This window comes from Hirundo rustica, chromosome 2 (assembly GCF_015227805.2).
Source record: "Hirundo rustica isolate bHirRus1 chromosome 2, bHirRus1.pri.v3, whole genome shotgun sequence".
In the NCBI taxonomy this organism is placed as follows: Eukaryota; Metazoa; Chordata; class Aves; order Passeriformes; family Hirundinidae; genus Hirundo; species Hirundo rustica.
Genome location: NC_053451.1, coordinates 78,631,990 through 78,647,200, shown reverse-complemented (window position 1 = coordinate 78,647,200; position 15,211 = coordinate 78,631,990). Strand labels below are relative to the sequence as shown.

The 15,211-nt window shown below is 40.6% G+C and overlaps 1 protein-coding gene across 5 annotated transcripts in view; it reads left to right on the top strand.

Moving 5' to 3' along the window:
• The first annotated feature begins 5,922 nt into the window (after positions 1-5,922).
• The window catches only part of STK24 (serine/threonine kinase 24), a 52,482-nt gene continuing 43,193 nt past the window's right edge, over positions 5,923-15,211 (top strand). Inside the window, exon 1 of one of the 5 annotated variants that reach the window (XM_040055714.2) lies at positions 5,923-6,282. In XM_040055714.2, coding sequence (XP_039911648.1) covers positions 6,241-6,282 — 42 coding nt within the window. In that variant the 5' untranslated portion in view covers positions 5,923-6,240. Of the gene's footprint in view, positions 6,331-6,568; positions 6,777-15,211 lie in introns of those variants that run through there. The other 4 variants (XM_058419350.1, XM_040055716.1, XM_058419348.1 and 1 more) reach the window with 4 other exon arrangements.

Sequence of the window (15,211 nt, the reverse complement as noted above, 5' to 3'; positions counted from 1 at the left end):
AATAAGAAGGTACATGCATGGGATCTGCATTTTTGTGGGGCACAGTTACAAGCTGCAGCTGTCCACCCAACATACCTAGTGGGAATGATGGCAGGTTCAAGTGCTAGAAAACAGCTCATGGCCTAATAGAAATCTTCCCAAAATAACTAGCTCCCTTTTTTTTGAGGGTATGTGATTTCTGTCTTTTCCTTTCTGGGTGTTAAATTTTGGGCCATGAAGGTTGCAGGCTGATTGCCTAACAAAGAAGTTTATTGTCAGCAAAGTCACTCCTCCACTGTTTCCTCCGGTACATTCTCTGTGAAGACTGATTGCTATGAATACGCAGCCCTGGGCTTAAACCATGGGCAGGAGCATTCATTCCTGCAAGCTGAGAAGGTGGCTTTTGTGGTATGACAGAGCTGGAGCCACCATCCCACTCCATAGAGGACATTCTGGATGGAGTTTCACCTCCCAGCCCATCTGAGCTAACTGTGGGCTGCCAGAGAACGGGAGGTGCCGGCCTCCCTCCCTCGCTGCCTCACACATGGTGTCCCTGCTGCGATACCCGGAGACTGCTGCCACAGGAGACTAATCCCGCAGGATGTGGATGCATTTCCCGTGGGATCAGTGAACTGATCCAAATCACCAAGCGGGCATGTGATTGCTAATGCAAGGACCGGAGCCAGGGCTGGGAGAAAGGAAGAGTGGGATCAGCACTTTGGCAGTAGACTGAAGTTAAGTTGGATTAAACACAGCACAAAGTTGTACTCTGAATAACTCATCACATCATGATTGATTTTCATTTGGTAACAACACTCCAGAGTAACAACTGGTACTTGCAGGAATCCATATGTTTATTTATTCAACAGAGGAATACAATACACTTCTGTCAACGCAAGATTTTACAGGTAACAGCTGGTATATAATGAAATTAATGAAGAGTAAAAATTAAGATAATCCTTGAATTAAAATCGTGAAGTAGTGCAGTCAGTTGTAAGACTGCTGCTTATCAGTTATCAATGAGACACAGTGCAACTTTTTCTGCTGGGACAACTGTAGCCTGCAAGCAAACATTTCACACCTGTAATGACACGGACTGTCTAAGGTGCGTGTCTCAACATGAGTACAGGGTCACAGGATCACAGAATAGTTTGGGCTGGAAGGAACCTTTAAAGGTCATCCAGTCCAACCCCCCTGTTGGGGACAGGGACATCTTCCAATAGACCAGGGTGCTCAGAGCTCAGTCCAATCTGACTTTAGGGTTTACAGGGATGTGGCATCCACCATCTCTCTGGGCAACCTGTTCCAGTGTTTTATCACCCCCATTGTAAAAATCTTTTTCCTTCTATCCAATCTAAATTGCCTCTATTTTAGTTTAAAACCATTAAAGGTCACCCTTAATGGATCCATTTAGTCCAGAGAGTTTGCTAGTCTGCTGTCTACACAGACATTAACCTGAGATAAGAACTGATGTCTCCATTATAAAATGCGAAATGTGAGAAGATAGAGAAGGTATGTTTTCTTCCATTTGTATATGTTTGGTTTGTGTGACAAGGGGCTAAGAAAAAGGCTTATAAAAAGCAAGATACAATGCAATGATGCTCCTCAGGGGCAGAGGCATAGGACAGTAAAATCGATCTCATGTTTCCTAATGAGCTCAAGGTCTCCATCTAATTTTAACTGTCTGCCTGGAATACTAAAATTCTTTCAGGCACTTATATTCAGCTCATTATTAATAAACAGCATATGACACTCAAGATGTTTCTTCCATTTCCTGCCTCATTCTGGTTTATCCATTATGATTCTCAGGACTACAAGAAAGTGAATTTTCTTCTATTACAAATCTCAAAAACCTGCCATTTTCTGGCTGGAAGGGAAATATATACAAAATGGCTTGTTTTATACAAACACAGGGAAAAAAAGTCTTTTTCTTTGGGGAACATAATTTAATAACCAATTTTTTCCCCTTCAGCATTCACAAGACCTGAAGTAGAATGTCATGTTTGAACTTCCAGCTCTACTTCTGTAACTGACAAAACCATTTTCTGACAAGTGGCTTGTTGAACCAGAACATAAATGCACAGCCAAAATCTAGCTGTGGAAGGCAAGCTGTGTGCTTTTGAAACTACACAAGCTTCCTCTGCTGGAAGAAATACACAGCTGCAGGGTTATCCATGGCATCTTGAGAGGAAGAAAGGCTTCATCACAAACTTTGTAGAAGGGATACCTTTTCCAATGGAAATTGAAAACTGAAATTTTAAAACTTTGGTGGAAACAGAGAAAGCCCCAACGTTTTGTAGGTGTATCATTGCTGCGTAGTTTGGAAGTATACTGGAAACTAATCTTGTGGAGCATATACAACCAAAGGCAGAGAAAATACCAGTCCTGGACAACACAGGGATATTTTTGTTATTTACAGGGAAATGTGATTTTTATCACTAAACTTTTTTTTTTTTTTTTTTTTTTTTTTTTTTTTTTTTTTTTTTTTAAATAAAATTGCATCCTACCCTTGTCAGGTTCCTTGGCTCATTCCTGGGAGACTAAGTTGCTGTTTGAGCAGATCTCCCAGTATGGAAACCCAAAAGGACTGGGCATTGATCTGAAAAGAGAAGCCATAGTCAGGATGACTCAGTATACAGAAATGGACATTAATTATACCTTTGGGGTTTAATTCACTGGTTTAGGTATTTCATATTTATAAAGTTTTCCCAGAAAGCTGCTTTTTCTGTAAGGTCACACTCATATTCTGACATTCTACTCTGCTGAAGGAGCACATTTTCAATGTTCAACCCCCATCTGCTGGCATGTCACTCAGCAGTCACTCACCCTGAGATTTTTATTCAACTCCTCGGGCTTTGTTTTAATTTCTTCCTCATGAAGATTGACAATATGAGAATATGAGACTATCAATTTTCTTTAGTCTCTTTTCCTAGCTCATTCACGGATATACTGAGCAAGATGGGTCCCATGTGGGTCCTGCCTACTGGACCCCCCTCCCCCCACTCCACTGTGAAAGGTTTTTTGTCTTTTTCTTTCCTCTCTATCATTAGTTGGAGACCCATGTGAGGACCTCTCCTCTTGCCCCAGAAATACTTAAATTCTTAAAAGTCTGTTTGTGAAGAGCCTTGTTAAAGCTGCTGTGCATTGTGTGATACAGGCAGGAGTAACACATTTACTATTATAAATTAAAAGAGAACTGGGTGACTGTTGCCCCTTTCATCTTAGAAAGCACCAATGACCTTACATTGTTCATTTGAGAAGTTTCAGTCTTTGTCAGTAAGGAAGGACCTTTTCTTCACAGATATTTATTGAGCAGAAGTTCACAGTCACAGCCTTTACAATTATGTAATTATATTTTTCTTTTGTAACTTTTTTCTTGCTGTTGGAGACTGAAATGTTATAATTTATGGCTTAAACATAACCAACAAGGCAGAAAATCTCTGCATATTCAAAGTATCATGTTAAATTGAAAGAAACCAACTATTGAGAAGTTGACACATAAAATAAATTGAATCTTTGAATGCTGGGAACATCTGGCTTCAAAAAGTTACATCAGGGAACTGTCTTAATGAGAAGAAGCATTTATTTTTCAGGTCTCAGTCATTGTATTGGGATGGTTGGATAGCATAACATGTAATCATTCTATTTTTAATACAGATTTCTGCAAGACTAACCTTCCATTGGATTAAAATACACTTTTTTTTTTTTTTCCTCTCAGAAAAGATTTAAAAAACCCACAAAATGTTGAGAAAAGGAGAGGAAAATTTCAAAGGCTTCTGTTATTTAGCCTGTGAGATGGAGCTGAAATTTAGACTGAAAGACTAGCATTTACAAAGTAAACAGGAAACACCCACATTTATTATTTTAAAATTACATTCAAAACTATTTTTTAAAAAAAAATCTACAAGTTCTGGGAGAAATTGGAAGTGTATCAGAACATGAGATACAGTATAAAATTTAGAAGCTGAAGATATTAGACCTTCTAATACATTGTTCTGACTTCTTTAGAACTGAACTTGGACTGGTATCTGGTTTATGACTGAAGAGTTTTGAATCTGCTCCTTTGTTTTCCTGCATTTGAGTTTATTCCACGGCTCAAACAATAATTTTTCAAGCACAGAATCTTGTTGAACAAACATATAATGCAGAACTTCAAAACCTTGAGATGAAATAAATCCATGATGGTATACAAGCAATAGAAAGACCTCATGGTGGCCCCAGGCCTGGAGCTTAGGTGGTGGAAGTCACTTCAGAGTAGCATGGGAACGTTTTTGTTCTTATGTGCCTTGAGCTAGAGAATCTACAAATTAAATGTAGAAAGGGAATTAACAAGATAAGCAGGAATCACCTCTACCAAGACAAGTATATATTCCTGTGAAAATATTTAAGTCCCAAAGAATATACTCATGGACAGAAAATAACAGTTGTATAATACATAATACAAAAGAGAAAACTTGTGTACCTTTTTTATTTTGACTCCACACTGAATGTGCAACTGCAGAAAAAATAAAGCAGTTGATAAAATCGGTATTGTAACAACTATATAGAAAAAAACCCCCAATTAAACTGCATTGGCAATGGTAAATCTGACATTTTCTCAATGAAGATTTTTAATATTATGTGATGTAACAAAAAGCTCAATGATATTCATGAGACAAAGAAAAAGTTTCACTTGTAGCCCACTGACTTTCTCCCTAGCAAGCTAGAAAAACTTACCATAAACAGTGGAGCAACCATGGAGATATTAAACATTTTTTTTTTTTTTTAAGAAGATTGCAAAAATGCTTTAGAAAACAATCTCAATAGAGAGTCTTGATACTGATCCTTGTGACTGTTATTTGATTTTTCATTGAGGTAGAACACAAAGACTTTACATTTCTTTGAAAATTACATACCAGTAAACGGTAGAAACTTGTTCATATTTCCTGAAGCCAAACCCCGCAGAATCCCAAATCCATCCCAGCATTAAGAAAATTATCAACTCCTTCATGAACAACTGAAAAAAGCTGGCTCTAGCCAATACCCTTTCCGGTTTCACTGTACTCAAGGGCTGGTATATTTAATTTATTTTCTCAGGTAAAAAATCAATGCGCTTGTGTGTGGGCACACTTATTTGCCTGCATAAGGCTGTTGGCTAATTTTATTTGAATAATACTTTGAGGTAGAGATCTTAGGAACATTTATGTGTCTCCGAGTTTCAGGAAAACCAGATTGTGCAGCATTAACTCAGCTCACATAATGCAACAAAGAATATCTTAACGATAGGAAAAACTTCAGTGGAAGTTCCAAGCACTTTTCAGTAAGACCATTTTCTATTCGCACCTGTTTCTTGCAGTTAAGGGATTTGTACAAACTCTAGTGAATTATCTAATGAAAAGCAACTTATGCTTCAGTGGATGCTCGTATCATTAGAAAAAAAAGAATCACTTGAAAAGACAGCGAACCTCGCTGTCCTACGGAGCCCCCCCGGCTGACAAGTTTCAAAAGCTTTAATACTCATGAAACTCCCTAGGGTTTTGTGCCGGGGAGGAAAAAGGAGAGAACCTTAGGGCATTCCATGGCACATGGGAAGCTCTGTGACTGAGCTGTTAAATTCCAGTCGAAACAAAGAATAGAACACCGTCGAATTTTCGAGGGATTTGCATGTACGCAGAACTTCCGTGCGGGAGAGACCTCAGCGCTGACCCACTCTGCTCCCGCTTAGGAACTATAGGAGAAGCACGACGGGCATTTTGGGCTGGGGCTTCTGCAGCTTCTGACAGGAAGTCAATCGCTTCCCGGCACCGCAGCCTTCAGCGCAGCGCCGGCCTTGCGGAGCCTTCCCCGGGGCGCCGAGCGAGGGCCCCGGCCCGGCCCGGCCTGTGGGGCTCCCGCCGCGCCCATGGCGGCGGGCGGGCAGGTACCGCGCAGGGGAGGCGGGCCCGCCGCTGCCGCTCCGCCCCCTCCTCCTTCGCCTCCTCCTCCCGCCTCAGGTTTGTCATCGTGTCGCCGGCACGGCCCGGAGGAGGAAGAGGAGGAGGGATGAGGAAGCCGCTGCTGCCTTTGCATCCGTGACGGGAGCCTGGAGAGCCCGGGCGTGGGACGGCCCCTTTCCCACCGCCGGCGCACAGGCGCTGCTCGCCCGGGGGAAGGGCCAGGAGGAGGAAGAGGAGGAGGACGGCGGTGCTGTGTGTGAGAGAGCGTGGAGATGAGCTCAGCTCTGTGCCCTGGAGCCGCCTGAGGAGACCCGGCTCCCTCCCAGCCTCCCTCTCCGCCGCCGCCATGGCTCACTCCCCCGTGCAGGCGGGGCTCCCGGGGATGCAGGTGAGCAGCTGCCCCAAGGGCAGGCACGGACACGCACTTCGGGCCCGGGTGGGTATAAAGGGGGGATTCCCGGGGCTGAGGGAACAGGGCGAGGGGAGAAAGCGCGTCTTGGTCCTGGCTCGGCCGCGGGGGCTGGGGGCAGAGGAGCGGGATAGAGGCGAAACGTGCTGTCAGCGCTTGGCGTGGTGCCCAGCGAGGTCCCTCCGCCCGGTGGATCGCTGCCTGCCTCTGCCTCCCTCCATCCGCCCTCGGCAGCCGCTGTATCGCTGCAGGCGTGCGGAGCGGAGCGTGGCGTGTGCCCCCTCCCCCGGCCGGCAGTTCTCCTCCGTGTTTTAATTCCTGAAGCGAGCTGCGGCTCAGTTGGGCGATTTTCGGCCCTGTTAGTTTGAGGTGGGTAGGGGAAGCATACGTAAAACCAGTCCGTACGAGCGCGGCCTGGAAATGTTGACCTTCAGCGCATGCTGCAGTGCCCATGTCTGTGCTGCTACTCTGAGGTGGGTGCTCGGGGATCGTGTTTGGCTGCTGTGTTTGATCCCGAGAGTTGGTCAGCTGCTGTTGTTATACGGTGGAATTTGCTCGTTCTGAGTCTTAACTGTATATTTGAAATAACTAGATATTTGAAATAACTAGTGCGGTTTGTGCTGACTGAGGTCCCCCCTCCCCCCCGGCCCGTTTTTCTTGTTTTAAATGGAAACTGCTGTCAGGAAAACATTAAGGTCATTGGTATTTGTGCGCTGTTTTTTTAATATTTCCCACATCTGATTAGAAACTTTCTTGCCCTGATCTCCAAAGGAACAACTTATGAATGACATGTAAGAGTTTCTCTCAATTTGTCTTCTGGATTGAAAGTGTTTGTGCATAATTTGGTTTAAGTATTGATTTACCATGGTTTGTTTTATTGTGAGTCAAGATTCTCAGTCATGAATCTCTTTTCTTTGCAAAATCTGAGTATTTGAATTGAAGATGTTACGTGCTTGGGCATAGAATGAATTATATGCTCATACATAGTACTGGATGCCCTGTAACCTATGTAGGCCCACTCTCCGAGCTAATTAATTTATTGCTGTGTAGGTTCTGCTGTTGAGAGTTCCAGTTCACCTTCCAAATAATGAGCAGTTTGCTGATTGCCAGAGACAGAGAAATGAGGGTTTCTTGATTGACTGTGAATATTGTTTGGGCTTTTTTTTTTTTTTAATTCCTTTGACACATATTAGAACCAAGACAACTACCTACTTTGAGCCAGAATCTATAACACTTCAGCATTTAAAAGTCAGATTTGTAGCTGCTTGGCAGTGAGAGAATAAAGTTGTTTTTTTTCCCCATCAGTATCAGTATGCACGTACTGATGATGTGTGTCACTGTAAGATCTGAGGACCTGATTGTGGCTTTTCATTGACTTGATTTATTATTTAGTTTGTAGTACTGTTAGCTGTACTAAATGGGTGGATCTTCAGGGTTCTTGTTAGTCCATGTAATTTGGGACTTTGCTTCAAGTAGTTTTATTCAAAATGGTATTATTTTTCTCATGGTTTTTATTCTATTACTATAAGAGTTACTCAAGTTCCATAGTCTAAAAAAAAACCCCAGAACACCAAACTAGAGATGTGCCGATAGGTAGAGGCATAAAGTCTGTCAGCAATGTGAATGCTGCTCACTAATTTTCTGTACCTAGTTCAAGATGTCTGTATCCATTTCCATTCTGTCAGAATATATAGCAGTTTTATAGGGGTCAGTTTTCAGTACATTATTATCTTTGACTTTACTTCCAAATAAAAGTTCAAAGAGTAAAGTGTATATAAAATGTGTAACATCTGCTTAGATAACAAAAAGAATTGGAACTTTTTCATTGTGTAGAAGAGAGGAATAGAGCTTAGTTCTCTGAGTTATAATTAAATTGCCTAAATCATGGGACTATCTCTTCTTTTTCTGTAGTGTGATCCCTCCTCCCCACCTACCAGCTTCTGCCACAAACGGTGGAAGCAGTGTCAGGGACAAGTTATGCAGCTTTCTCCTACATTCTTTGCTGTACTTACACAGGAGAGCAGCCATTGTGCTTTTGTGAGCAGAGTAACTTCCTGACCCCAAAAAATCACTTGGAGGGACATCACTTCTTAATGCTGTTTGGCATGAGCACAGTAGTGTCAAGAGAGCAGAGGAATGAAGGATTAATATATTTCTCCCTTAACAAGATGTCTGATCGATGTTTGAAGAGTGATGCATAAAAAGTGAGTGGGCGTAGAGAGAGCCAAAGGAATGAAAAACTGTGGAGGAAATGTAAGATGGTGCTGGAAGGCTGTCAAAACCTGAGATTTGCTGTCTGCTGCACAGTGGGCATGTTGTAACCTGAATAAAAGCAGAGTTGAGTTTTGACCTAAATTTCTGTGTGTGAAGTTTAAGTTTGGACTTGAAGTTTTTGCTGTCATTGTTTTAAGGGCTCTGTCTAGATATGAGTTTGGATGTGCAGGGTGAAGCTGCATCAAATGAGGGTGTATTGTCTTGCTTCTTCATGCCTTATGGAAGTGGCCTGGGGAGAGTGTGTGTTTGCCTGTAAATGTGTGAGATTCCTGCAAGGCTGGCTCGGAATAAGTGTATATGACCTTGATTTTCAGTTTGGCTTGCATTTCAAGGCTATGGTAAGCTTTTGGAGCTTTTTAATGGAAGCTGTATTTTAAATAATCAAGTACAGTGTTTATAAATTTATGGTAATAAATTCCTGTGGTGCTTTTAAAATTCCATCGTCTGTAAGACAAGCCTCTTCTGTGTGATAAACTTCTGTATGATAAACCCCTTTTTTATCTTCCCTTTTTTTTTTTTTTTTTTGGTAGCATTAAGTGTTTATGTAGCAAGTTATTTTTATTCATTCTTCATTGTATTTTCAGTACAAGAGCTGAAAGGTTCTTCATGCGAACAGGTAAATAAGCGTTGAAGCTGTCTTGCTTCAAGAAATGCTAGAAGTTTGACTAAATTTAAGTGGGAGCATTACAAATGAACAGAAAAGGTTGTTGAGTATAAAGGCACCATTTCTGCCTCAGAAAGTGTCTGAAGTGGCAGTTTGCTGGAGACTGGAAGGGTGTTTTGGGAAATACTGCTATTTGTCTATTTTTGCACTGTTTCCAAGATGTTCACTTTTGACTGTGGTAGGAGAAGTGTCCTGGCCTAGAGGATCCTTTGTTCTGATCCAGCATGGCTGGTCTTTTGTAGTTACACACTATAGGTATTACTGTCTCCCTTATTGTAGCTCATTCTCCTTTTACAATAAGCTGTTTCAACTACTTCCTATGTGAGCTCTGTGGAAAAGGCCACTTAGCTTCTCCTGCTTTCCATTTGCAGCGTCTGTGTAAGAGATCAGCTTTTTTTTTTTTTTTTTTTTTTTTTTTTAGTTTGAGTTTGTGCTCATTGTTACTGTTTGTGTTATAGTTTGACAAATACTTTGCAGTAATGTACAGCATTTAAATACTGGACAGGACCATTATGATCTTGGCTAATCAGTTTTAAAATATCCTGAATACAGATGTCATGGTTCTGTGACATATTACAAGCTTAGCCCTTGGGTGTCAGGACAGAAGAGTTTTAATTGGTGAAAATGAAATGGGCATCTTCTCACTCTGTAGTCAAAGGCTGTTTCAGGGCTATATAATAGATGTATGGAGCTGTTTGAGAGGAGTCAGGAAAACCTCTTTCCATTGGGTCGCCTTCCAGAATAGGTAAATAGATGCAGCTCATGGCTACTGTATCTTTCAGGACCCTCATAGGGTCAGACTGGCCCTGTGTCATGGCAAGTTTCATGCACCAGTTTCATGGTTGACTAAGGTACTCTCTTAGCCAGCTGGCATCTTTGTTCCCCGGAGAAACAAAAGGCTACTGATGTAGCGAACACATTTAAATATCTGGCCTTGTGTTATGAGTGGAGTACAAGGCTCTGATGTCAGCTTTTACATAGTGGTATCTTTTGTGTTTCTGAAGTGGAAAATGTAAGTATGTATCTTGGCTGCATTTTCAAAATTTGCTTAAATTCTTCCCCTACTCCCTCTCTTGGGGGTGGGGTGGGAAAGGGAATAGAGGATGCACAGAACACTGATGGACAAAGTCAACAAGGCATCTAATATAAATTAATAATAATATGAAATACTGCATCCATCCTATAATAATTTGGCCCCTGCTAGACAAACAAGATGTGGACAGCTGGAGAGGGTCAAGAGAAGGGCCACAAAAGTGACTGGAGGATTGGGAAGCCTTTCAGATGGGAAAGAGCTGACAGAGCTGCAGGTGTTTAGCCTTGAGGGAGGGCTGTCCAGAATGGAGATCTTATCACCATGTTCCAGTATTTAAAAGGTGTCTACAGAGAAGATGGAGACTCCCTTTTTACTAGGAATCACATGGAAAGATGAGGGGTAAGAGGTATGAGTTACCCCTGGGGAGGATTCTGACTGGACACAAGAGGAAAATTTTTCACAGTTAGGACAATCAGCCATTGGAATAATCTTGAGGAAGTGGAGGATTCCCCAATGCTGGACTCTTAAGATTTGCCTGGACAGGGTCTAGGCTAACTTGCCTAGACTGTGCTTTTGCCGGGAAAGGTTGGACCAGATTTTCCTTGAGATCCCTTCCAGCCTGGTATCCTGTGATTCTGTGATTGAATTTGATCTGGTTGTTGCTTTTGTGATGATACACCTTTTGTGGAGTACTGTTTAATTCAGCAGTGTTCTGTGTGCCTAAAAGGAATCATTTGTGTGGATGCAGCTATATAGTCAAAGCTGTTTTTACTTGTATATTCTTTGTTGATCTGAGTATGTTTCCATGTGCACATATGCATAAATGTCAGACTCTGCTGGTTGTATATTAGTATAGAACTAAGGGCCTTCTGCAGTGTGACTTGATAAAAAGTGAGGCTTGAATCAGGAGGATTTATTGTATTCTTAGTTGCTCTGCATGGCAGCTTCTTGAGACAGACATCTGGGTTTTCTGTCAGATACAATGGGTGCGAAACGAGTCTCCCCTCAAATTATGGGATTGCTGTAGAACCTAAAATCCGCTATTTTCCTTATTTTTCTCAAGTAGTATTAATGCAACATAACTTTCTAATTGCCTCTTATTAGCATTCTTTATTCAGCCATTTGTCGTAATGATGGGGTTTTTCCTAAAGAGCTACTACTTTATTTTTCTTTTTATCAGTAGCTTAGCTAATGAAGAGTGATTTTTTTTTACAGCGTTTTAGCTTTTTAGCAGGCATAAACAAGTGAGACATTATTCTAAAACTGTTTTTGGGACATTTTTCCTTAGCTGTCATTCTCTTGGTATCTAAAATACATCTTGTGTTTCACTGACATACTGTACCTACTGTTGATACTTGTGTGTTGTTTTCACGGTGTGCCCAAGGCATGGAAGGATTTTGAATTGCAGTAATTTACAGTTTAGAAGTGTGATGGATGGAAGGGAAGAAGTCAGATATAGGTTATGAATTTTTTTAGTGATGTTGCACTAAAAACTGAGAAACTTCAGAAACTAGGAATAAATTCCAACTAAATATGCTTTCTGGAAGCAGGCTGCAGTTAGGTAACTATTCATTTTGGTATTAAACTCTTACGGTTGTACACTAAGCAGCTTTCTGAATTAAAAATATCAGAAAACTTCAGACTGATTTGTTCAGGGGACGTTGCACCCAGAAAATGGTATTGGTTAATTATAAATCTGGAAGCATGCTTTGTATATTTGTGTTGCTGATAAAGAATTGAATATTTTGTATTCTGAATCTAAGATAAGTGCACCTTCCTTGAAAATAAGTGGAAAGAGAGTTATACAAGGGCTGAGGAGTACTTTTAAGATAGGCTAACTTTCGGCAACTTTTTTATTCCTGCTGGAAATGTGCTTACACCCTGTTTCAAGCCAGGTAGAAATCAGAACAAGAGAGTTGAACTGTGTGACAAATATGAGTATTAGTAGGCCATAGTGATTCATGCTAAATGTTTTTACCTTCAGTGTTTGAGACGCAAGGTTTGCAGTTTTATTTTTTGCTTCCTCTCTCACCTGTTTCACCTCACTGAAGTTTCACAGCAGAATTTATGTCAGTTGTTCCTTTTTCTCAATAGTTTGTGTTGCTATTGCTAAATCTCTGTATTTTTGGTCTGTTTTATTTCTCCCAGAAAAAAAGCAGTTTCCTTATGATAACATGTGTCTGAATTGAATAATTATAGTGTTCAGGATAGAAAGTGAGAAATATGGAATGTGTCAGAAGAAAAAAAAGAAAACAATTGTGTGTTGTTTTTTATAATTGACAAATTCTCAATGAAAGAGCTGGATCTTAGTTCTACACCTAGTTATTACATATGAATTCTTTTGTTCTAGTCTTTGTACCTCTCATTCAATGTTTTGCTGATTGGTCTTAAAAAAAAATCAGTTGTTACTTTTCATGATAATTTTAAGATGGCTGTGGTAGTTTGTCTCATTTTACTTTATTATTGATAAATAAGACTGAGACATGATTCAAATTTGGTTCCAGTTTTAAGGCTTCTTAAAAATGCCTTTTTTTTTTTTTCTTTGTTTAGATAAAAGTCACAGACTATAAATCCAAATACTTGATCATATTTTGTCTTTTTGGATTAGTTGGCTGCTCTTTCAAAGTATGGGTAGGGGTTGATACAACTGAATCATTCAACAGTTAATAATCTGCCTACTGTCTCTGTTTTATTTCAATTTCACACCAACTGCAGGAAATAATTTTGTGTGTTGTATCTGTTATTCATATATGTTGAAAACAAAATCTTGTGAGTTTCTGAGAAAGCTGAAATGCTGGGTGCTAAACTGAGGCTTCTCCTTCCTGGAGGTAGTTTTTTCCCTGCCTCCTGCTTTAGTAGCCTAAGTTTGAGGTTTGTAGGGCTGCACGATTTGAATTTGTGCAATTTAGCTACCTCTACTACTGCTCCCTGTGTTGCTAACTTTGTGGGTATCAAAGTAAAGAGGGGAGCTGCTTAATACTGGTCTGTGTTGAGGTGAAGAGACTTCAAATGGTTTTTGAAAGATTGCAAGTCATGATCTAGGGAAACCTTTGCAAACCTTTGCTTTCTTGAAATGGGGAGCTTTGTGAAGGAGAATGACATCAGCTGTGCCTGCTGTTTACTCTGACTGGCTTTAGGCTCAAAGTTCTCTGAGTACGTGGGAAAATTTCCTGTATGAACTCTGGCAGATTTCTGTTCTCTGGTTTGACCAAAGAAAAAAACTAACGTGCAGCAATGGTGTCTCATTTCTGAAGAAATTAGAAATTAGTGCAGTAAATTCAGCCACAAAACTAATTCTTGCAGTGATAGGAAGTGTGTCACAGGATAGCTGAGATTGTAAGGGACCTGTGAAGCACATCGGGGCCACCTCCTGCTCAAAGTAGAGTCAGCAGATTGCTCAGGACCATATCCAGCTTTGCTTTGAATACCTCAAAGGATCCATAACCTGCCTGGGCAGCCCTAATCTGGCGCAGGGTTATTCTTACATTAAGAAAGGTTGGGGTTTTGCCTTTGTGTTTTTTTTGTGTTTCTTTATTTTTTCTTTTCTTCTTTTATTTTTGGAAGTTTAGATGAAGTTTCCTGTAACTCAGTTTCTGGCCATTGCATCTTGTCCTTCTGCTGGACGCCAGTGAGAAGAGTCTGGCCCTGTGTTCTTTACTCCTTTCCATCAGGTATTCACACACAATAAGATTTCCAGCACCCCAGGCTTCTCTTTCCCAAGCTAAGCAATCCTCAGAAATCTCTGAGTCTCTTCAGATGATCATATTTTGGGCTCAGTCTTGATAGGGAATGAGAACTGGACTGACGAATTGGAAATTGATTTGGTGAGATGAAAAGCATACGAAATGAGGTGTTAAAAGATGATTGTCTATTTTGAAAAGCTGCATAGAGAAATTACAGATCTGCAAGTAAAATCAGTTGCACAGATAAGCTTAAGAACTTGAATTATGGAGATGCTTTATAATTCTTGTAAGTTAAAAAGAAATATTTTTAATGCTTTTCTACAATAACTGGAATAACTCTTCATAAAAAGAGGTTACAAATAAGAACTGGAGTGAGATGTGGAAAAAAGACTCTAAGCTGTCTCTTTTCAGAAAGGTTATGGATAAAGTTGGATCTAACTAGTTTGAATTACAGTAACATTTTCTATTGAGCTTTAAGGGCCGGTTAGCGTGGATGAGAATTGGGGGTTCATAAAAATAAGTATGTTGCAAGATGTGTGTAATGCTGGCTGTGAGGAGGGTACAGCAGAGGTGGTGTCAGAGTGGGTGATGCTGCTGGTTTCTCCAGGACTGTTCTCGGCAGTTGCTGACTGAAAAGTGACCTTTGTATAAAAACAGGCAGTGCCTGAAAAAACCAAAATTTAAAGGCACCTATTACACATGAGTGGCAGTGCTGAAGAACCGTACAGCTCTGGGAAATGGAATTACTGAACAAAACAGCATAAAGTACAGCTTGTCATGAGTATGAGTATTACAAAGAGCCTTTGCAAAAGTCTGGGAGCTCATTAGTTGGAAATGCAGAGCATTAGAAAGAGGTGATTTGGTTTAGTTGGTTGCAGCTGAGTTTGAGCCATGAGGCCGAACTGAACGAATAGGATCTGAGAATGTATCGGAATATTTTTATTCTGTAGAAGTAGGCAACAGTGTTGTTAGGTACGAAGAAGAGTTAATTTTAAATGGAGTATGTTTTTCGGGCTGATTAAGGTCAAAAGTAATGAATCCAATGTGGAACAAGTACAGAGAGATTACTCAAATTATTGGATGAATGGTGGCTTTGCTTATGGTGAAAAGGACTTTGTTCTGCATGGCTGAACAAGCTGGACAGTGAGACAAGATGGTTGCAGTTTGTGTTCAGAACTGTGAAAAACTATTTGAATTAAAAAGCAAAGTAATTCAAGTGTCTATGGAAGTTGAACGTTCTGGAATTGTTCAGTC